At 39.6% G+C, this 24,104-nt stretch overlaps 1 protein-coding gene across 2 annotated transcripts in view; it reads right to left on the bottom strand.

The window, feature by feature from the left end:
• Positions 1-24,104, bottom strand: part of Ptprt (protein tyrosine phosphatase, receptor type, T) — a 775,250-nt gene that overhangs the window by 74,088 nt on the left and 677,058 nt on the right. For both annotated transcript variants that reach the window (XM_013518366.1, XM_005392501.2), the window contains one exon: positions 8,992-9,182. In XM_013518366.1, the coding sequence (XP_013373820.1) occupies positions 8,992-9,182 (191 nt within the window). The remainder of the gene's footprint in view (positions 1-8,991; positions 9,183-24,104) is intronic.

Genomic DNA, 24,104 nt, shown 5'->3' with positions numbered 1-24,104 from the left:
GGTCAACACTTTAGCTCTCAAGTTCTTCAAGGTCAACACTTTAGCTTTGCATATAAGTGAGAGTCAGCAGATTTCTTTTTGTGCCTGACTTATTTCATTTATTGAACACAATATTCTTCAGTTCCATCCATATTGTTGCAGATGCCAATTTCATGACTAGCATTCCATTGAGTATATACACCAAATTTCTCTAACTGCTCATCTGTTAATGGCCATCTAGGCTGATTCCATATCTTGGTTATTGTACATAATGCTGCAATAAGCATGTGAATACAACACACACTGTCTCTTCAACACACTGGTCTCCATTCCTTTGTTGTATACCCTGTAGTAGGATAGCTGAATCATATAGCAGTGTCTCTTCAACACATTGGTTTCCATTCCTTTGATCTATACCCTGTAGTAGGATTGCTGAATCATATAGCAGCTCTAGTTGTAGTTTTTTGAAGAACCTCTATATAGTTTTCCATAGTGTCTGCGTTAATTACACTTCTGGAAAGAGTCTGTGGGAATTGTCTTTTCTCTTCATTATTGGCCAGCATTTGTGGGATTTTTTTTTTTTTTTTTTTGCCTTTGTGATAGTAGCCATTCTCACTGGAGTAAGAAAATATTGCACTGTGACTTCAGTTTGTATTTGATGGAACTAGTCTTCGTTCCATTTAATTTGTTCCAATTAAATTGATATTTTAAATTTATATACTGCTGTCCAGATGCCTCAGGGATGAGATGAAAGACATTGTCCTTACTTTCAAGCTTAATGGGGTACCCCTATTCCTCTCAGCACTGAGCCTATGATCTTGGGAATCTCCCTATTCCACTCCAGCCCACAGCACCACGTTCTTGATCATCTATACAGCATGCCTGGATTTCTGGGTGGCGCTTTCTGGGCCAACAACTCTCCCCTAAACTTGAAGTCATCTAGGGTTAAGGACAATGGACTGTCAGAGGTCCTGTTTGTCACCTTATTGATTCTGTTCAGGAAAACTCTACAAAAATTTCAGATTTTCCTTTTATTCTTTAGCTAGTTTCATTTTTCTTTGCCTAGGTGGCTTTTGTGTTTCCCTTTCAAAAGCTGTCTGCAGCATTTCATGTCTTTTATGTTTCAAACTTTATACTTGTGGTTCCTTCAGTTACGTGTGATGTTCCTCGACCCAGTCTTCCACTTTTCTTCAGCTCAGTTTCTCATTTTTTGTGAAGCTGCTGCTTGATTGGGGTGAATAGAAGTGACGAAAAGCAAAAATAAAAACACCAACCTCCACTTGCCTTTGTTCTGAATTGCTCTCATTCACAAACCTCTAAAGTATTTTAACTAAAGTTCTGGTACGCAATTACACAGTATGGTGAGAATATGAGCTGCCTTTAGAGGAGGATCTTTATTTTCTCTGTTTAGCTTTTTTCAGTACCTAAGACAGTGTAAAACATACAGTAGGAATGCAACCAATGTTTCTGGTTAAGCGAATGCTCGTAAAGAAGTACACTTTTTTTTTTTTTGGTTTTTCTCTGGTACCGGGAACCGAACTCATGACCTTGCGCTTGCCAGGCAGGCGCTTTGCCGCTGAGCTAAATCCCCAGCCCCATAAAGAAGTATACTTTCTTAGGCTTCAAAAGTCCATACTAGGTAGTCAAACATGTTACAGAAGATGAAAGTGGAATCTAATGAGGAAAGAGTTTTGCCCAGGATCACCCAGAATCTCAGAAACCAGTTGAGAATATGGTGTGTTCTCTTAGCCAGGGGTTTTCCCATGGTACCACCTGAAAACTGCCCATTTGGTTGGGAGGTATTATACACAAAAGGTATTGTTTGCTGTGTTACTAGGCAACATTATAAGGAGAATGGTGAAAACAGGCTAAGAGGATAGGACTCCGTTAATAGTGTCTCATGAACTCTTTCCCAAGTTTCAAACCACACTGATTACTGATGCTTTTTGGCTGTTCCCTGAAAATGACCCATTATATTTTACGCCAAGGGAGGTGGGTTGAAATGAGGAGGTGGAGCCTAGGTCTTCCAGTTTGGTCTTTATGAGACCTCAGGATTTAAGAATAACCATGGCTTTCCCTTTAGTTTGGGCATCTACCACTAGCTTCTTATGCTTCTCCCTAGAATTATACTCATCTGAAAATTGAGGAACTGAACCAGAATCCCTCTGGAGCCACCTACAATGGGTTATTATGTGACTCTGTTAACAGCTGAAAAGAAAGAACAGCAGAAAGAACAGATATTCACCCCACCCCTGGTCAGATTGCTCTGGGGTGACTAGAAGTTTCCATCTCCATGGCTGTGCCCCATTGGGAAACTGCCTGCCTGTCACCACCCACAAATGTCTAAGAACAAGGTGGCTGCTCCCCTTGAAAGCTGTGCACATGGTGTGTCTGCCCAGAGCTGGAAAGTGAACAAATGTTTGCTCTTCATTAGGCTGTATCATATTCCTCACAGCTGTTCCTTGTTGCCTTAAATAGTCTTAATGGAGCTGTAATAATCAGACACCTTCTGGTCACCCTACTGGGCTCGTTCCATTCATTACAGTGACAGGCTGTCTGGATAGGACTTGGATTAACACAATTCTCTTCCTTCTCTGTATCACAAAGTCACCTCTCACAGTTCTCCTTCATCTTCCTCAAAACTGGTGCTCTTCTAATTATATTTGCTGTGGTGAAGAGGGCACATACAGCCCTGTTCTCCAGCCAATATCAGTTGGTATTTGTACACATGCTTAGGGTTTTTGTTTTGTCAGTGGTGGAGGTGGAAATAATTTGGGCTGGAGGTACAAGGGTAGGGAGGAAGAGCATCAGTTCGAGATCATGCTAAGATTACTGATTGAACGTGGCTGTGTTATATCATCAGGGAAGGCCTTGAGGGTCAGCAAGCAAAGTAAGAAAGGTGACAGGTCTGTGGGCATAGACAGTGCACATCGAGAGCTTTCTGGATTCCCTTATACCAGTGGATTTCAACTTTAAAAGTAGATATAATCAACTGGAACATTTAGAGAACACTGACCTCTGGGTCCCAATCGTGGTGATTTTGATTCAGTTAGTCTGAAATATGGCCTGGGCATTGGCATTTTTAAAACTTCCCCAAGTAACTGCAATGTGCAACCGAGACTGAAAACTCGTGACTGAGACCCAGATTTGTAGAGTAGGTGAAGTCAATTTTTCTTAGGCATCCTTGTGTTCCTAGGAGCCCAAGGGCCCTTGGCTGATCACAGTTGCTAGAACTTGAAATGCAACCATGAATGGTAGCTTTAGAGGGGGGCAGTCCCATTGAACTATCTGTGGGAGGGAGGCGCAGCTGACCTGGGTAATTGTTTCCTGTTCAAGGTCCCAGAATACTGGTGACAGGAGAGCTGTTTAAATCACTTGGCCCAGCCCACCAGTACTCACTGCACGAATATGTAAATGAGGCTCAGAGACAGGAAATAACCTGCCTGAGGTCACTCAGATACATTCTGCAAATGGCAGGACTTGAACCCAGGCATCTTGACTCTCAGCTCAGGACAAGTCATGTATTACTTCAAATAGCTGAACTTAAAGGATGTATTCAGAGACTCAAGTCTTTGTGCCAAAGAGAACAAGCTGATTTTATGGCTTTACATGCAGAGAATGTGTGTGGGCCTGTCTGGGCTCTGCGCCAGTCTCCTGGTTTTGGCAGTTCCATTTCTTCCTTGAATTACTGTCCTGGCTGCCTACCTGCTGCTGGAGTCTCTGCTCTGACATCCACCAGATTTAAAGTGCAAATCTAGCCATGTATGGTGGTGCATGCCTGTAATCCTAGCACTTGGAGAGCTGAGGAAGGGTCACTACAAGTTTGAGTCCATCCTGGGTTACATAGTGAGTTCAAGCCTGACCTGGACAACATAGTGAGACTACCTCTTAAAAAAACAAAACAAAACAAAACAAAAACCAAGAAAAAAGTACAAATTTACTTAAACTTTGCTGTTTTCTATGGTTCCCATGGCCTCTGGAATAAATGCCAGATTCCTTAGTTTGCAAACACTGTATTCCCCAGCTCCCCCATGGTGGCCCTTGCTGACAAATTCAGTCCCGTCTCTCCTACGTTCTCTAGTTCCTCTGCCAGGAACACCCTTCTCTTCTTTCATTTCTTTCTTTTATTTAGGTCTCAAGCTTTGCTTTAGGTTTTGTGTCTTCTAGAAAGTCACTGGCCACTATGTGTAGGCTAGGGTTAATGTACCCTACCTCCATGAGCACCTATAATTCTGGGTTTACCTCTACTGAGGCATTTTGTCAAGAGATTATAACCCTCTCTTTAGTACCATCTAAGTTCCCAATGGCGAAGACTGCTTATTTCATCTCCCTATTTCCTAGGGCCTCGTACAATTCATGACTCATGGGAAGTGCTCACACATCTTCTCAAGTTGAAGATCTGAAATGATCAGCCTTTGGTCTTGGTCTCTCTTTACGTGCTTAGCGACTCACTCAGTTTGTGGTCTTAATACTTATCTGTATGCCAATGGTTCCCCATGCTTTCTGTCTAGCTCAGGCTTCTTTCCCAAGTTCCAAACTCATACAGCCAACTCTTTCCATCTTCATGAAGATGTCAAATAGACATTGAAAACTTGATTCAAATTGGACTGCTTGCTCTAGTTCTCACTTCCTAGAAGATTCTCATATCTTCTGGATGGCAATGCCATACTTTAGTGTCTTAGGTAATAGACTTGGAGTCACCCTTGAGTCCTCTCTTTCACTCATATGCTATGTGTTAGAAAAATCTTGTTGGTTTTATCTTTAAAATATATTCAGAGTCCAACTATCTTGCCAAATTCTTTGCTAGGCCTGGCCTGAGTCACCATCGTCTCTACTTGGGTTACTGCAGTCATTTCGTCACTGGCCTCCTTACTTTTGCCCTTGCCTCCCCACGTCTTGTTGTCAACACCTGAGCTAGAATGACTCTTTTATCAAAAGTCAGATTATTATTTGTCTTCTCAAAACCAAAGCATCTTTCCATTTCATTCAGGGTAAAAGCTAAAGTCCTTACAGTGGCTTATAATGCATGACAGCATCAGGTCTCTCTTTAGTTGTCCAATCTAATTGCCTATGATTTTAACCTCATGTTTATTGTACTCCTACCACACTGGTCTCTTTGATCCTGGTTGTATGAGCCAGGTATATTACTATCTTGATCTTGAACTTTCTTCCTCCAAATATCTCTTACCATGTCTCTCTTCAAATATTATCTCATTAAAAAGACTACATATCTACCCTATTTAATATTAGAATCTCCCTGACTTCGGGTCCCCCAAAAGCACCATCTGCCTTCCTTAATCTACTATTTCTTTTTTCCTTGTACTTTCTGTGGCAGACTGTACTGTCCAATGATTGTAATTTCCAATATCTTATGCTCTGTACCCTCTTCTAGAATCTGGCAACTGGCTCTCCTCATCAAGAGATGGAGTGTAATTCCCCTCCCCTATAACTGAGGCAGTTTTTACTTGATATACACAATAGGATGTTGTAGGAATGATGCAGTGTGGTGTAGAAGTCTAGGTGCCAAAAGTATCACACTTTTCATCTTCTTAGTTTGGAGGCTCCCCTTTGGAGCTCTCAGTGACCATGTAAAAACTTCCGCTATCACAATATTACCGTAGTGTGAGGAAGCCCAGTCTTCCTGAAGAGGTCACTTGTGGGTGTTGTCATAGGTGTTCCCCACTGAGACCTCAGCTGACAGCCTGCATTGATCATTACCCATGGTAACAAAGATACTGTCAGATGATGTTAGCTCCAGCTTTGCAGTCTTCCTAATCAAGGTTCTTGAAATCATGGTGAGAAGATAGAGTGTTTCTCTTTTGCCTCGTCCAAACTTTTAACCCATAGAACCAATGACTGGAATAAATCAGTTGTTTTACGTTGTTCAGATTTGGGGTAGTTTGTAACACTGCAAACAATGTTTTTCACTGTTACTACATTAGTTAATGTATGTATTTTTAAGCCTGTGCTTATTTCCTATTTCCCTTGCTAGCATATGAGCTTCTTGAGGGCATGAGTCTTCCCTATGTTCACTGTCACATTGCAGATACCTGGAATAGTCCTCGGCAATAGTAAATAGTAAACATTTACTGAAAAATGTGTGATCGTGCAATTGCACTGAATCTCAGAATACACAGCTTGCTAAAGCTGAGAGGTCCTATAGATGTCAACTTGTCAAACCCACTCATTTGTATGAAAAAGCAGGGCAAGATAGAGAAGTGAGAGGCATCAGAAAGCACATAGCAGGTTGGCACGAGAGCAGAACTAGAGACTTAGGAGTCTTAGGTCTATAACAGGACATTGAGTCTTCAAGCAGATCTGACTCATACTCAGGAGGGAGATTTTAGATATCGTGGGAGCCTTCACGATCAAAGCCAAATCCATCTATATTCTAAGAAAATGTATTAGTACATGGTGGAAATTAGCACATTTTCACTAAGTAATGTTTTCCAATTAACCCTCAGTTAATCAGAAATTGCTGTTAACTAGATGCTAGGCATTCCAGCAAGCTGATTAATATAATTTGAACTAATTAAAGGCAAGGCTAGCCTCATTAGAGAGGTTTCTGGTTGAGGTTCAAATGATGGAATAACATGCATTATTTGCTTAACTCTAATGGAAGGATTTTTAATGCTAGAAAGTTTGGAAGATGCAAATAGGTATAAAGAATAAATTTTAAAAAGCAGCCCAGTCTACATGGATGAATGCTTTTAAAGAGATAGTCTGGAAGAGAGTGCATCAGAGTATTCGAGTACATCTGTGTTTCTGTTCTGAATTTTAGATTGCAGAACAAGAATTTCTTAGCCTTTGGCTACTTGTCCCCTTTCTGATGATCCATGTACCTCCCTTAATGTTATTTGACCAATTATTATGACTAATGATTTGTCAAGCCATCATCATATTGAGTATAGTTTTACAAATGACATACCCTTTCCTGATACTTGCTTATCAAATAAATCTTCATACATGCACATAGGCATGCATAAGTGTATCCTCCTCCCCAGGGCTGGGTCCATTCATCTTCTAGGAAATAAGATCCAGGAATATGAGGTGATGAGATATTCTCCTTTAACTCTTATTCCAATATTCTTCCAAAATTTGTAGACTGAGTAAATTAAAAATGTTATGTTACTCTGACCATGTTTGAAATTAACTGGAGATTCTCCCAAGCTGGAAACTACTCACATCTATTGAATAAATGTTTTTGTCCTCATAAATATGCCAAACATGCCCCTTGCCACTATGTTTTATTCTCTCATAAAGTTTTAGGACCAGACAGGTCCTTAAAAATCACCTTATCCCAACTCTTTATTCAAATAATAAAGAATTAAAGAACTCAGAGAGTGAAATGATATACTAAGATGGCACAGTTTACTGTACTAGACTCTAGCTGTCTGTACCCCCAAATTTAGCACAATTTCATGACCTTGCATGGCTTCAGAAAATCCTCTTTGTAAGTCATTTCTCAGAATACAGTCTGAGGGATAAACTTAGCCTGCATTAGCAAGAATTCCAAGTGTGTGGAGTCTGAACCTTTGTGTTTTCACTGAACACAGTGAAACTGAAGTGAACATACTGGAGGCACATGCTGGATGAGGAAGGAAGGAAGGAGGGAAAAAAGAGAGACAAAGAGACAGAGGAAGGAAGGAAGGAAGAAAGGAAGGAAGGAAGGAAGGAAGGAAGGAAGGTGTGGATATAATTCAGAGCATGGCACAGAGAAGATGTTCAAGACATCTTTTAGACAAAAGAAAGAAAGTGAGAGAGAGAGAAGTAAAAGTGAAGAGAGAAATGTTTGTTTTCAGAGCTGGCTGCAGTTGGATTCCACCTGCACTAGGAGAGCTGCAGAATTCCTTTTGGGGAATGAGCTGCTCTTTGGTTCTAGAAAACATCTCAATGAGTTTTTCCTTCTATTTTATTGTACTTTTTGTTTGTAAAAGGTGAGGTCTAATGGGCAAGGTTTGAAACAAAAGCAGTGAGGCAAAGAAAACAAAATTGTTCTATATAACAAAGGAAAAAGTGAGAGTCCTTGCCCTGGATTCTGGGAGGATGGTGGCTTGAAGGGACTCTAAAAAACTTTCAGTATGGGAGTGAGTAGAGAGTTGTCATACCAGAACCTTGAAGGATGCCTCAGTGATCTGGATGGCTAAGGAACTTAAAGAATAATAGTATTTTATTAAGATACTTTTTTGTACTTTTCTGTGGTTCATCTCTATTAGTCCCCACGCTGAAGGAACAGCCACAACTGACATGCAAATCCTTTGTGTCCGAGATGCTTTGGGAGTGAGGCAAAGGATGTCCAATGTCAGCAGTAAGGAGAAGACACAGAGAGAGGACACTGCAGTTGCCAGAGATGAGGCATTGCCTTGGTGCAGAGTGGTGAGAAGAGCACAGAGGCAAGAGGGACACAAGAGGTCAGGAGCAAGGAGGCACAGTAGAAATCATAGGAGGGTAGACCAGCTGGCTTATCTACACCAAGTGGGAAGGAGGCTGGAGCCATCTTCACACTGAAAGAAGGTATGATTCTACACATTGAAAGGTTGGAGATAAGTAGGTTATGAGAAGAAGAGAGAGGAAAAAGAAAAGAGATGGCATGTATAAAAATATTTTAGGTGGGGCATAGTGGCATATGTTTGTAATCCCATCACTCTGGGAGGCTGAGGCAGGAGTACTGCAAGTTTAAGCCCTGCCTGGGTGACTTAGACCTTGTGTCAAAATTTCAAAGTTTTGAAAAAGGACTGGGGATGTAGCTCATTGTAAAGGTCTTGGAATCAACACTAGTACCAAGAAAGGATTTTGTTTTTAGTATGGTACTACACAAATTTAATGTGTATCCAATCACTAAAATCCACATTCTGCCTCAGTGGGTGTGGTGGGCCCTGAGAAGCTGCACATCTACCACACTCACAGGTGATGTTGATGCTTCTGCTGCTGCTTCTGCTCCAGGAGCAAGGCTTTAGCATCCAAATAAGCCTGTGAGCTATTGGGAGGGCTCCCCACAGGCTGGAATCTTACCTCATATTCCTCCTTGAACCCATAGCCCTGGCCTCTCTTCATCTGGGTGATGTGCTGCAACAGGTCAGCCACCCGGATGGCGGGTTGGAACTGGTCTCGCGGGTAGCTCATCTCCACGGGGTCACAGGTCCGGTAGGGATGAGTCTGGATTGTGAGGGTGGGCTGGGACAGCTCCCCACGGCTGCCATCCGCTTCAAAGAGAAGGAGGTAGAGCAGATCATCATCTTGGGTGCTTTGTCCTTTGTCTTCCCTGCCTCGTCTAGTGCAGCCCAAGAGGGACAGAAAGAACTAACTTGGGGCTTGACTGGTCAAGACATCACCAAAAGTAGAGACATACTGCTTCCATGGTATGGTTGTACAAGTAGGTTTAAATATTTAAACAAACCAAAAGCCCAACAAACACAATAACCCTTGGCTCATTTCCCTTTCTTTCAAGGGTGTGTATTGTCAGAGTGAAGACATACTTCCAGGTTGGCTGTCATTCCTTGCCTGTGTTCAGTTCTTCCTCAAGACTTTGGGATTTCCAGCCAATTCTAGAGTCAGTTAGGAGCCAAACAGGCTAAATATTTATGGGATCATCCTATTTAGGAAAGAGAGTGCCAGAAATAGTCTTTGATACTTATCTGTAGAATACGATGCTTCAGATACTTGGAGATCAGAGCTATGCTTCTTGACCATTTGCCTGAATCCAGGCAATCTGATATTGCTACTACTTTGCTTTCTTTGGCTTGGATAGTGGGAAGAACTGGGGCCAGTCTTGAGCCCAGCTGCTAGCAGAGACCCTGACCTTTAAGATATTCACTCTAGTTGTGGGCTTTGCAGCAATGACCACCTTCTTCTATTACCTAGTTTCCCTCTTCATACTGTTGACTCAGAAGTGTCAATGGGCCCATGTTGCACGTAAAGAAGCTCAAATTTCCTCCAGTCCTGCAGTGATTCCTCCATGCCTGGGTCCTATGCCTCATCCTTTTATTAAATCTGTCATTGATAAAAGAACTATGCCTTCACTAGTGAGAGTTTTTGTACCCAAAGGTTTGCTTGTACCATCTGTTGGTTTGGTTACTCTGAAAACTGATGCATACTCAGCTTGAGTTTGAATTCCTCTGCTGTTCCTTTGGGACTATAAAAGTGATTTCTTACCCTACTACCTTGTTATGGTTTAGATCTAAAATGTCCCTCCAAAATCTCATGTGTTCAGAGGTGGAGCTTTCAGAAGGTGATTGGATCACAGGGCTCTAACACTGTCAATGGACCAACCCACTGATGATTTCATAGCTAGATGGGCTACTAAGAGGTAGGGTCCTGTTGGAGATGGTAGGTCACTGGGAGCATGCCTTTGGAAGGTATATATCTCATTCTTGTTCTTTTATTCTCCTTCTGGTTCTGGCCACTATGAAGAGAGCAGGTTTCCTTCACCATGCCCTTCTGCCATGATGCTTTCGCCTTGGAGTCAGCTGATTATGGACTGAATCTCCTGAAATTATGAGCCAAAGTAACTCTTTCCTCCTTTAAGTTGTGTATGTCAGATATTTTGTCTGAGCAATGTGAAGTTGACTAATAAACACATCCTTCCCAGGCATCCACTATCAGTCCTTCAGGACCTGTTTATCTTCTGCAGAACCACCTAAGGTTGGCTGCCTTCACCACCTGCTCTTGAGGACATGGACAATCTCTGCCCTGGACCATCTCATCTATGGCATGCATGAGATGAGAACTGCTAGATGTGGCTGTGGTGTGTCCTGTCCAGATGCCTCCAGAATACAGTGAGGCACCAGTGCAGAGACATCCACAAGGCTGATACCATGTTCATTCCCTGGGAAGCTTAGCATACATTGCTGGTTTTCTGGAACTTGTCTTTTCTAGCTTGTTTGTCTCTCATGTCACAATAATCCATCAGACATAGACTTTGTATGTCAAAGCGCACGACTCCTACATGACAGCACCGACAGGCAGTTCTTGGTAAGAAAAGGATAGTGAAAGGGAATGTCTGGCCTCTATGATTTCCAGGATGATCAACTTGTCCCAGTTTTCCTTACACTTTTCTGGTTTTACCACTGAAAATCCAGCATACCACATTTAAAAGCCCTGACAGCTCAGAGTCCTGAGGAAATAAGGGTGGTTGGTTACTCTTAAGTTTTCCTCTATGTTTGTGTTTGGGGAGGGAGCTACATTTCTCATTTTTCCATTTCTCTACCTGCCCCCATCTATTTGCTTCCCCAAGGGAGCAGGAGCTACAAATTTAATTGCTCTGAATTTAAGACATTAATTGGGCCATATCTAATTAGTAGCTGGGGTCAGTATGTACACAGTGTGGTCTCTAAAATTTCCTGATTTAATGTGGTCAGTACATATAAGCAAGTCAGAGCTGTTCTTTGGGATCAGACTAATCTCTCATGGATTGTCAAAAGAAAGATCTTGCAGATAAAGGTTTATACAAGGAAAAGGGTCAAGGTGAGATGTTAGCAAAACTTTCCCAGCTGCACATTAAAAAAAAATACTGCTTACTTTTTCTCCTGGGATTTTATGTAACAAGTAGATCCACCTTTATGGTATTGTTTAAATTTAATGATTGGCAAAAGTGGAGGTTTCTTCCTTTCTCCTTCACACCCTTGCGATCATGAGTTGGACTTACGGAAAAGCCACTGTGTGCCAAGGCCTCTGGTAGGCAGAGGTGACGCAGAGAAACATACAGATTCTACCTTCAAGGCTTAATGATCTGGCAGGGAAAACAGACAGAAAGAACCATCTGAAGCAAAAGCAAAAGACAAACAAGCAAATGGAGCCTGAGTAGGGAAGGCACATTTAAGAAAGAGCAGAGAGTTTGATATGGAGTAAAAGCCACTGGGCGATGCTTATAAGATACTGCCAAGCATATCCAGAAAGGCTTTCACTGTAAAGACTCTTGAAGCCAGTGTGAAGTTGTTGAAGGGTCTGAAGAAGAATCCCTTTCTTTAAACACTCACACTCTTTCTTGTAAGTGTCCTGGCTGTCATCAATCTGTGGCATCCTTCTAGTGAATGTCACTCCTGTGATGGTGTGAGGGGGTGGGGGATGCACAGGAAAGGAGCACGTGAGTTTGAGCATCTAAATGTTACCCTTCATGATCCCCAGGATAGGATTCCCCAGAGTCAAGGCCAGAAGCCCTTTGTCTCCCACCGAAACCACTGGTGTCTTCTGAGACCCACAGTCTCCCAAAGGACATCGGGCACGGGTGGCGTGGGAGACTAGCTGCCTGGCAGTGGCATGCTTCTTAGGAATAGGCACCTGGCAAATTTTGTAAGACATCAAATGTTTCCAAAACCACATAGCTATCAATATGGGTATTTTCCCTAAACACATTGCTAGACAGACTGTAAACTTGGTGTCAGCAAAACCAACACTGGCATGGAAAATAAATGCGCTTGAGATTTAACAACTCGTGTTGCTGTAACATTTGTAATAATGTCAATGCCAGTGCTAATGGTGCTATGAAGACTTGGAACCAAGGGATTTTCAAGGTTTATTAATTCAACTAGTTGGACTCCCTTTTCCTATGTATCTTACCTCACCTATTCCCTTATTAACCTCTGATAATGCAGAAGTGATGCCTTTTATCACACCCCATTTCACCAGACGCACTACACTTAATTTTCCATCATTAGGTTTAATGAAAACCCAATTTCACAACTCACTTCTCTCAGGAACCTACAAGTAATGCTACGTTTTTATCAGGCCCAATTAAAAAACGTTATGATGTTCCTATTCGAGAGGGAGCCTTAAAGCTAACGTGCAGTTCTGCTGCTAATTCAACAAGGGCGCTGGAATTCACACACTGCTCATAAAACGTAACTCAAACCAGCTGGCCCAGAGAGAGGACATTTTTCTTTTTTTTTTCTCTTTACCAGACCCTTAATCTTCATGCCTTTCATTTTGATGCCTTGAATGTTTATCGCATAATAATATTTTGGATTTCTTTTGTAATTTTTATTACTGTTGTTCAGGCCTGTGAATTCCCATGTAATGATCCTCATTACAGCCTGTGGGAAACGTGTGCAGTGACCCAAGGATTTCTGGTGATATGTATGAGATTTTAGGTCACCACTGTGTCTCTGATTTCTCCTCTTCTCTCTAGTAGCTCCTTTTCCTTCTTCTCTGAGATCTTGGCTTGGATCGTCTCTCTCTCTCTCTCTCTCTCTCTCTCTCTCTCTCTCTCTCTCTCTCTATCTATCTATCTATCTATCTATCTCTCCTGGCTACAAGCAATACAGATCTTTCTTTATCTTCAGCCATATATTTCCAATCAGTTGCTAAGAATTGCCACTTTACTGCTTAACAAAATGCTTACTGATACCTATATTGTACAAAGCACCATGTTAGATACTGTGTACAAACAGAAAGCTGGGTAGGGGGAGGTGTGTTCTAGAGAGATAAACATGCAACAGGCCTTGAAAGAGGAAAGAAGAAAAGATAAGCAGTGCATAAACAAGTTTAACAAAGGAAGGCAGGGAGAGCGCCTCTGAGAGGGGAAGATGATATGTGCTGAATTAGGCACCATGGAAATCTTTCAGCCTTCAGGCATTCTCAACTTACCTCTGTGGCTCTTGCCATAACTCTGTTATATCTAGGTCAACAGAGCTAGGTCTATGCTGTCCTATAGAACTTTCTGCAACAGTGGAAATGCTCTACCCTGCAATATGTTAGCCTCTAACAATATCTAGCTACTAAGCACCAAAGGAAGGATGAGCTGTAACTTTTGTTTAATTTTAATTAATTTCCATTGAAATAGCCACATGTGGCTTATTTCATTGTATCTGGCAGCACAAAGCTAGAGAGACAGAGGAAAGGATAGAGCTCTGAAGCTGTACAGGAGAAGCCTACAGCAGCACTGTCCAGTGGAAATATGATTATCAGCCATGTATGTAATTTAAAATGTTCTTGTAGCAACATTAAACAGGGTATAAAAGAACATGCAAAAGTAAATTCAAGAACGCATTATATTTAATCCAATATATCCAAAATAATTTATTAACATGTGATCAGTATAAAAATTACTATACTGTGCTTTTTATCCTTCATTCAAAGGCTCTGAAATCCAATGTATATTTTATACTTGTGGAATATTTTTATTCAGACTACTCATATTTCCAGGGTTCAGTTGACACTGGTGACTAATGGTTACTGTATTGGACAGTACAGGTACATATAGATTTATCTGAAGCCAGATAAAGTTCTAAAGAGAGTTAATTTAGAGCTCAGGTAAACTCTAAATAAAGACACTGATCCAGAGTAAGTCGGCCCTAGCCCAGAATTATCCAGTAGAACTTCATACAGTCACAGATGTGTTCTGTATTTCACTGCTGAGCATGGCAGCCACCTGTGGCTATGGAGCCCTTGAAATGTGGTTGTGACTGAGGAAACACACTTTTATTTCAATTTAATTTCAATTACTTTAAATATAACTCACCACATATAGACAGTGGCTATTATATTAAACAGGGTAGAACTATTCAATTATACCTCCAAAGTTTTTCTTTAGATGAACATTCCATCATTTGGTTTAACTATTTTTTTTTTTTTTTTTTTTTTTTTTTTTTTTTTTTTTTACGATTTGGTTTAACTTTGCCTCATTATGAATGTGAGTGAAACACAAAATCATGGTTATGATAAACTAGGTTTTTTTTGGAACTCACCAAAATGTTTATGTAATGATTTAAAGCATGGCCTGTCCATGAGAAGAACATAATCTGTCCTTTGAAAAATCCTGGGAGTCTGGATCTTAGAATGGAGTTTGGATCACTAACCAACCTGTTACAGGCTCTGCGACTTTGGTTAAGTGGCAGGTTTTTCTGAGCTTCAGTTTTTCCTCTATAATACAGGAAAAACAAGTGCTATGAGGACGCAAACAGAATGCCTTCTCAGTGCATAGTATAAGGCCTGCTATCTGGTAAGCAGTTACAAAATGATGTGTTTTGATGATAGGACATTTTGTCTTCTTGTGCATATGAAAATTCACAAAATAGAGAGGACATCTAAGGCTTCTGCTGTGGTTCAAATACGGTTTGACAGTCCCTGAAAAGGCTTACGTGTTGGAAGCTCATGTTTCAGTCTCCAAAGTGGCGATGTTAGAAGAAGGTGGATCCTTGGGGGTGTGCTGGTGGAAGAGGATCATGTCACTGAAGGCACTGGCCACAGAAGGGATTAATGTACTTCTTGTGTGGGGCTCATTAGTTCCTTGAGAGAGGGTTGTTCTAAAAGAGCAAGACTGACCCCTTCCTCTCTCTCTGGCTCCTTGTTTTGTCACATGGTCTCTCCTTCTTTCTGGTGTTTCTGCTATGGCGCCATCTTGCCATGCTGTGACACAGCCAAGGTGGCCCTCTCTGGAGGCTGAACAGATGGGGACACCCGATTTGGACTTTCAGCCACCCAAACTGTGAACTAAATAAACCTCTTTTCTTTATGAAGTACCCAACCTCTGGTAATTTTTTGTAGCAATGAAAAACAGACTAATTCAGCTTCTCTCTCTTTCCCTTGATTTCTCTCCACTTTCCTCCATAGCTATCTGTTGTACTCCATTTCCCACAGCTATTGCCCTCATTCAGGTCCTCATGACAGGACCACTCCATCAGTTTCCTAATGGCTCTTTCTGCTTTCACAATTCTATTTACCCAGCCATAATCAAGTCATTCTTCTTAGCAAAAAAACTTCATGAAGTCCAGAAAAAATTTCTTAACTAGCCAATGAAAATTCCTTTTCTGATACCAGCCATCGATTTTTTACTTCATCTATCATAATTCTTCCCAAATTCATGTGCCCTCTAGGGCAAGGAAGCATGAAGGGTATATTGCAAGTATCTGGAGCTGTTTCCTGAGAGGCAAGTATCAGAGAGGAGAAGACCTTTGAAGTTGTGGGGGAGCCTGAACCATCTGCTCAGTGCAGTGATGGGAACAGAATAAAGAATCCCAGGGCTATACTAAGTACAGGTGTATCAGTCAGTTTTCCTTTTGCTGGAACCAAACACTTAACAACTGCAATTTAAAGCAGGAAATGGGGGCTGGGGATTTAGCTCAGCGGCAAAAGCGCCTGCCTGGCAAGCGCAAGGTCGTGAGTTCAGTTCCCGGTACTGGAGAAAAAAACAAAAAAAAAAACAAACAAACAAAAAAAATAAATAAAGCAGGAAATGGCTTATTCAGATTTCAGTCCATTTTCCGTTAGCTCTAAGGCAAAAACATCATGGTGGGAAGGTGTGGCAGAGCAAAGCTGCTTAGTTCTTGACTGGGAAGCAGAGCAGGGAAACAGTGCTAGACAGGAAGGAGCCAAGGACCAGACAGAGTCCCCAACGTAATGTCTTGATGACATCCAAGAGATGTTCTTTACTAATCCCCTCGGCAGCTTTCTAACCAATCAATTTAACAATTAAGGTAACAATCACAGCAGGTGACATGGTCAAAGGACAGAACCTTAAGACAAAACTTGGATTTAAATAGAAATTTCACAAGTTCCCAGGTACGGGACCTAGTAAGTTAACCTCAGCCTAAGATCTGTTTTTGATTGGTGATGATGATGATGACTTCCACCTTCCTAACTCTCATCTTCATCAGCCCCTGAGAAGGCTGCTATATAGGTTAAAGGGGAACCCATGGGAAGAAGCCTTAGGCAGTACCTGGCTATCTTTCAATCCCACATCACCCCTCTCCTACCAGCTACCAACATAACCTCAATATAATAAATTCAGAGCTGAACTCTAAGTCTGCCAACCAACCTAGTGCCAAAATTTGGGAGGAATATCTGTTAATTATAGCAGTATCACACTGAACATGTGAATGAAGATAAAGACTTAATTTGTCAAAATTTCTTTAGTCTCTGAAATCACACAAAATAATCTTTCAACTGATTTGACAAGGCATTTCCCCCTCTAGAGTTGGAAGTGATTGCAATTTCTTTTCGTGAAGCGTAAGATAAAGCAGTTGGCTTGTATTTAAGAGTCATATTGTAAGAAAAATACATTCTATATTTCTAAATTTTAGACTTACACTATGAGAGGTATATGAAATTTGTGAATTCATATCCTGAGGAACAGTGAATTCACATCCTCCATCTTATATCCAATTAGGGACATCCTCTCCCTCAATGTAATGGCGGATTAAACTACCTTGTGTTTCCTATGTCTGACCAAATGTACAGGGTTAGACTTGTAAAATTAATAGTAAGTAGAATGTCACCCACTTGAGCATTTTTGGAGTTAAAATGGACAATATACAATTGGCAGTCAACACTGCTAGACTGCTAGTTGAGGTAAAGGAAGAACACTAGCCTGAAAGACAGAAAATAGATGTTTTGCCTTTTTCCCATTTTCTTTCTTGGGCTCCAAGAAACAAGGACCCTGGCAACCAAATTAGCAGGGTTAGAGCATCTTCCAGTTCTTTTTCCTGCTTAGCCTCCTTGACTGGGGTTTTTGAATTGGCAAAAACAAAGCAAGTACCTCTGAATCCCAGCGGCAGATTAGTTGTGATGGGCACAGTCAGTAGCAAATGCCTTCTGGATTCTCTCTCTCTTTTTTTTTTTTTTGTGTTTGTTTTTTTGGTTTTGTTTTTCTCCGGTACCGGGAACCGAACTCACGACCTTGCGCTTGCCAGGCAGGCGCTTTGCCGCTGAGCTAAATCCCCAGCCCCTGGATTCTAACTCTTGATAAAAAGATTGATCCTCCTTTTTGTGTGGAGAAGGCATATTGTTTCTCCTACAGCATTCAAAATGGATGTAAGGATAGAGCTAAAAACTCTGCTCAGGGATAGATGTTGTGAATAACCATTTATCCTTACGCTTAAGCTATGAGAAAAGGATTCCAATGGTAACCAGCTAGACAGTGAGAATTCACCTTCTTCATGTATTAGCAAATACCAAACCTAGACATGCTACCCCTTTCTTTTTTTTTTTTTTTTTGGTGCCAGGAATTGAACTCAGGACCTTGCACTTGCCAGGCAGATGCTTGTGCCACTCAGCTATACTCCCTGCCCTACTCTTCCTTTAAAGTTAAATAAATAGAAACAAAATGGGATCATAGAAAAAAAATCTGCCATATTAGTAATAAGGAAAATGACTCTAAAGACTGACAAAAATGATTATATTCAAAAGAAAACTACAGTGAGTGTTAATTGTTTACTTAATAGCCTTTTTCTTTTCTGGCACAGATTCCAAATTAGTTTGGATAACTATATCTTCCTTATGTGACCTTATTTCTAGACCCACAGGCAAATACTGATTTTCTTATGCCAATGCAGATGTTCAGATCTCCTTTCACCAGTTTTTTCTTTTCAAAAAAATCACAATGAAATGAAAAGGAAATTTTATTAGGCTGCTACTTAACTCTAAGAAGGATAATCCAATGATCCCTTTTTGCCACTGGACATACTATATCTTTGTGTGATGCCTGGAATTGCTAAAATGGTCTTTCCTCCATTTGGGGAGCCAGGCTGGGAATAATGCCAACGTAAGAAGACAAAGTAGAAACTTTAAAAGAACTTTGGTCCTTAAAAACTTTCTGGAAACTGTTCTAAAACTTGACTTGTCCTGTAAAATAATACATTAACTTATTGTTGAAGCCAAGTTAACTTGAGTTTTTCTGTTAGTAGTATAGTCACTTACTTGCTAGAAAGTAGAAATTCATTTTAGAAAACAAAACTCAAGAAAACATGGAGGAAGAACAAAAATGAAAGATTAAATAATAAGACAATAGATTGTTTTCAAAAGTTTTTTTCTGAAACAAGTTCAGAAGCAGCTAGTATTATATGGCTTTAAAAAGAAGTAAACCTTGTCATCTGCAGCAAAACAGATAGAAACAGAAGACACTATGTTATGTGAAATAAGCTAGAGACAGAAAACACTAGTGCCGCACATCATCTTTCATATGAGGGAGTCAGAAAAAATTCACTAGCTGTAGTCTAGTGATCAGTAGAGGCTGAGAAAAGTGTGAAAGTGGGGAGGGCGAATAAAGGAAGGTTGGACTTGAGCCAGTGTGCTGTACTCAGGTGTTGAAATATCACACTGAGCTCCATTAATATGCACAATGTATTCATGTTAGTAAAAAATAAAATAAAATAATTTTTAAATTCACTAAGCATAGCAAGGAAAGATTGCAAGGAAACTAAAATGCAATGGCAGAATTAAAATGAACATTGCAATGACAATAATAAGCAAGAGGCAGAAACTTGTAGAGAATTAATTTGAGGAACTGGCAGATGACAGGCAAGGGAATGAGAACAAGAAGACGTATATTTCCTCTGTATCTCTCATGTGCTCGTGTGTGTTCCTGTGTGAGGGGAACAACAAGACATATTCAGGCAAAAGGAAACAGACATGTAAATGACAGATAATTGGTGTTACTAAAGAAGAGAATAGGATAAATGAACAGAAGCAATAATAAAGGATACAACATAAAACAGCTCCTTAGCAGAATAAAAACTTTAATCCTTAATGTAGAATTTTCCCCACGCAACTTAAAAGTAGAACCTGTACTCTGATCCAACTGTTTAAAGATTATTGATGTAGAAATACTCAAGTAAACATCTGGGCTGAAAAAATGGCTATCTCTAAAATAAAAGAAACAATAGTAGTCAAATTTATCTTGCCTAATTTTAAATATCAGAAAGCAATGGAACAAAAATTTTCAAGGGGAAATGGCGTGACTCCAAAATTATGCATTGAGAAAAATGGTTTTTCATTTGTGAAGCTACAGAAAGACATCCTGATATAGAAAGATTCCAAAGTTATGCTGGTTCCAATTCTTTTCCATAAAGTTGGGTAGATGAGGAGGAAACCAGGCAGCATTGTAACTCCATAAAAATATAAAACCTACAGGAATGAAGGTAGTTATTATATATAAAAGAACTGATTTGTACACAGCAAAACTTGAGGAAATATAGATAAGCATATAAAAACCACAATAAGTATGAATCAAAACACAGTGGAGTATAAGAAGAATTTTAAAGAGAAATTATGCTAAAACATCACGATAAAAATTATTGGCTAAAGTTTCTAATTTTATCAGTAAAAATTCAGAAATGAGTGAACCAATGAATCATTACCTTTCATGTGGACAGCCAACACATGCTATTTTAATTTTGACAAAATTAAAAGATCATATTTTGGAATTATATAAAATTAAAAAGCTTCTACACAGTGAAGGAAACAACCAACAGAATGAAGAGACAACCTACAGAATAGGAAAAAGATTTTGCCAGTTATGCTTCACACAGAGGACTAATATCTAGAATATATAAAGAATTCAAAACGCTTAGGCTCCCCAAAATATAAGACCAAATTGTTGGGAGTGGCTGGAGATGAAAGATGGTCATATGTGTGAGGGAAGGACAGAGCTAGAACACCTCAAGCCATCAAGTTACCTCAGTCTTCAGAAAAACATCCTGCCTGGACAATTTCAGTAGTTAGTTGCTGGGCAACATTGCCTGTCATGATACTAACTTTGCAAGGGTATAAATTAACTCCCCTACTATTGTTCAGCCCTCTAGTCCTCCAAGGTAAGAGGTTACTTCACCTAACCCCAGCTTTTGTCTCTTTTTTTTATTTTCCTCATACCCACTGCAGTTCCTCCCCAGGGTACACGGAGAGACGAACGAGTTCCCTACACCCAATAAAGAAAATGGGCAACTGAAATGAATAGACACTTCTCAGAATAAGTACAAATGGCTAATAAATTAATGAAAGACTTCAATATTGCTGACCATAAGAGAAACACAAATTAAAACTATACTGAAATACCATCTTACCCAATAAAGAATTGTTATAATAAAAAACCCTAATAATAAAAAATGCTGGCAAGGATGTGGGAGAAAAGAATTCTTCTACATTGTTGGTGGCAATGTAAACTAGAACAACAACTATGAAAATCAGTATAGAGAGTCCTATAAAAACAAAAAGTAGAAATTCCATTGGACCCAGCTACCCAGATATCCCCTTCTAGGTATCTTCCCAAGAGAGTAAAAATTATCATATTACAGGGATGTAGGTATATCCATGTTTGTAGCAGTGTAATTTGTAATAGCTAGATCTTGGAAACAACATATGTATATTTCCATGAACAGCTGAATGGATAAAGAAAATGTACTTATACACAATGGAGTATTATTACATCATAAAGAAAGATAAACGGGGCATTTGTAGGCAAATGGATACAATTTAAGAACATAACTTTAAGTGAAATCAGTCAAACATGCAATCTTAAATATCGATGTTTTCTCTTATTTGAGAAACTCAATATACATATACTCTTATATATCAAAGTAGAGGATAGGGAAATAGGAAGTAGGGAGAAGTTCAAATAATTATCCAAATTCTCTAGTCTGTTGTTTGAAAAATATTTAAATATATATGCTAATTTGTTTCATTTATACTAGTTTCTCTAAGTTTGTTGAAAAGAATGTTTTTTGCTATTAGCTTTCTTTTTTGTAGTAGAGAATCAGTTTTTGTCTATGACTCGTACTGTGAGTAACATTCTTTTAACAGTATAGTATGCAGTGTATTAATTATTGTTATTCTCTAATTATTTTGCTATGAAATTTTATTTTTTTATTACGTAGAACAACATCTCATTTCAAGTGAGTTTGTGCATGTTTTATAAGTGTGTGTGTATGCATGTTTAAATTAACAGTATGAACTAGTAGAATAAAAGGAAGACTATATAGTTTTCAGATAAAAGTAAAATAAAATAAAAAACAAAAGCAAAGACAACCCTGGAGCTGTTCTACATGTAGGTCTCGGGTCCATATTTATAGTATCTGTGTGAGTGTGCTATTGTAAACCTAGAAATCAATAGACAAAACCTAATACTATTAGAAATCTTACTGGTATGACAAACAAATGAGAAACCGCCCTATAGGGATATTTTTATAATTCAAGGCACAAATCACCTCCACTAAAGATGAACTCATAGTGGAAAAATAAAATATAGAAAATGATAAGCCACAAGAGAATCTTATCCCCAAGAGGCAGAGAAAGTAGACATGACGCACAGAGGGTGATGGCTTCCAAGAATTGAAAATAATAAAATGATCAGGGAGACTATAAAGTAAATACACTTAGCTAGATCAAAGAGAAATGAAAAAGAAATATGAACCACAGCAATAATGCAACATATGATGGAGAAAGGAGAGGGCTTTGAAAAATACAATTGCAACTCCTAGATATGAAAAACAGTCACTGAAAGAAGAAAGTTAATAAATACAAAAGAACAGAAGTTAACAGGACATGTAGAGGTAAAAAATACAATACAGAAACTGAAAGGATAGGAAAAGATGGCTCCTGCCTCTGAAAACACCAATAAATTATACAAACCTCTGCTAAAAATTATTGTGGAAAAAAGAGCCAAATAAACCACTTCACTATTACTGGAGACATAAAGCATGGTTAGCACACGCTTGGGCTGGCAAGTGACCAGTGACTGAGGGAGCCATGAAATACACTAAGTCATCTGGTCGACGTGGCCATGATCAAACAGTACAATGCCAACGCATCACCAGGCTTCAGCTTGTTTCAAATAAGAAGTCTTATTTTGAGATTGTTGTAGATTTGCGCGCAGTGGTAACAAATCACAGAGAAGGGTCCCGAAGTATCTTTCTGAGTTTTCCTCAGTGTTAGAATTTGCAGGACTATAGTATAACATATAATCAGGAAATGAACATTGATATATTCCACTGACCTCATTTAGATTTCTTTAGTTTTATGTGTATGTGTGTGTGTGTGTGTGTGTATGTGTGTGTGTGTGTGTTTAGTTTCAGGTAAGTTTATCACATGTATATCTCCAGATGACAGTCACCACTATCAAGATGCAAAAAAACAGCTCCATCCCATGGTTGTCTTCTGACATAGGACACTAGCGTTGGGGTCCCTTTGTGTCCCTAGGCTGAGTCTGGGTTACTGGCCCTCAAGTGATGTTAGTACAGTAATAAGGAAAAGAAGTGTCTCTCAATGAAAGGCCAACCTCTGCCAAAGATCCACACATGGGGAACCCATCTTTCTTGATGCTTCTCTGACTCAGGCTTCCGCAGGACCACCACACATAGCTGGCTGTACATGCTGCACACTGCTCAGTGTTAAAGTGTCTGATTCACATCATGGCTTTTCTCTTGGGACTTACATCCTTCTTGCTCCAGTGACTAGCACGGGGATTTATTTTCATTTTGAGTAATCACCAAGTGGGAAGTTTCACCCATCTGATTTAGAGGGGAGGGAATAACCAAATTATTATCTGAACTTATTTTTTCTAAGAGTTGAGGCAAGGCTAAGAAAGAACTCTGTCCAGAGATTCTTCTATAGATTAGGACTGAATTGGGCCATCGAGAAGGGTTTGTATAAATATAACAGCTCTCTCTCTTTTTTTCTCTCTCTCTGTGTGACTGGGCAAGCACTTTTTTTCCACTTCTGCTCCAACCAAAGATAAAAAGCTTTTTATTTTAAAAAATAGACTTCTAGTTACGATTTTGTTTAATGAAAGTGTTTCATTATTAAAAATACTTTGAAAACTTTTCCCCCCATTTGTCACAGTTTCACAAAAGTCAGTAGGGAAACAGACACCAAAAGTGCTGATACCAGTGTCCCACAGTATAGGTTTTATAAATGTAATACAATTGGAACAATAATAAAAGTCACGGGGTGTGCCAGAAGCAATGCTAGGGATGTTCTTTGGTCTTAGCCACTTAGCGATCCAGCCATGAAGTAAGGGAATAAAGTGAGGGGTGTGTCCAGGGGCTCAGAAACCCATTGTTCAACCACAAAGGATAAGGCATACAATTCTGGGCTTTTAAAGTGTTTTAGTGCACTGGAAACAGAAGCCCTTTTTGTAACATATAACACTATGTCATATAATAACCACTGTTAATTCCTATCATTTTATTCTGAAACCCTGTATCATTTTGATTGTTTTTGCTTTGTTTTGGTTTTATCCAAGTTGTTGATATTTTGCTGTTGTTGTTTTTTATTATTCTCTTTTTTTTATTTTAAAGAATAAAAGAAGGATAACATAATAATAGGGGGGACTTAGCAAATTACAGACAAAATGGTAGGAAATTATCAATGGTTATTGTTTTATGTATTATTATCTACAAAATAGTTTCTCAGGAAAACAA

Source organism: Chinchilla lanigera, unplaced genomic scaffold (assembly GCF_000276665.1).
Source record: "Chinchilla lanigera isolate Chin_1 unplaced genomic scaffold, ChiLan1.0 scaffold00044, whole genome shotgun sequence".
Taxonomy (NCBI): domain Eukaryota; kingdom Metazoa; phylum Chordata; class Mammalia; order Rodentia; family Chinchillidae; genus Chinchilla; species Chinchilla lanigera.
This window is presented reverse-complemented; position numbering and strand designations above follow the sequence as displayed.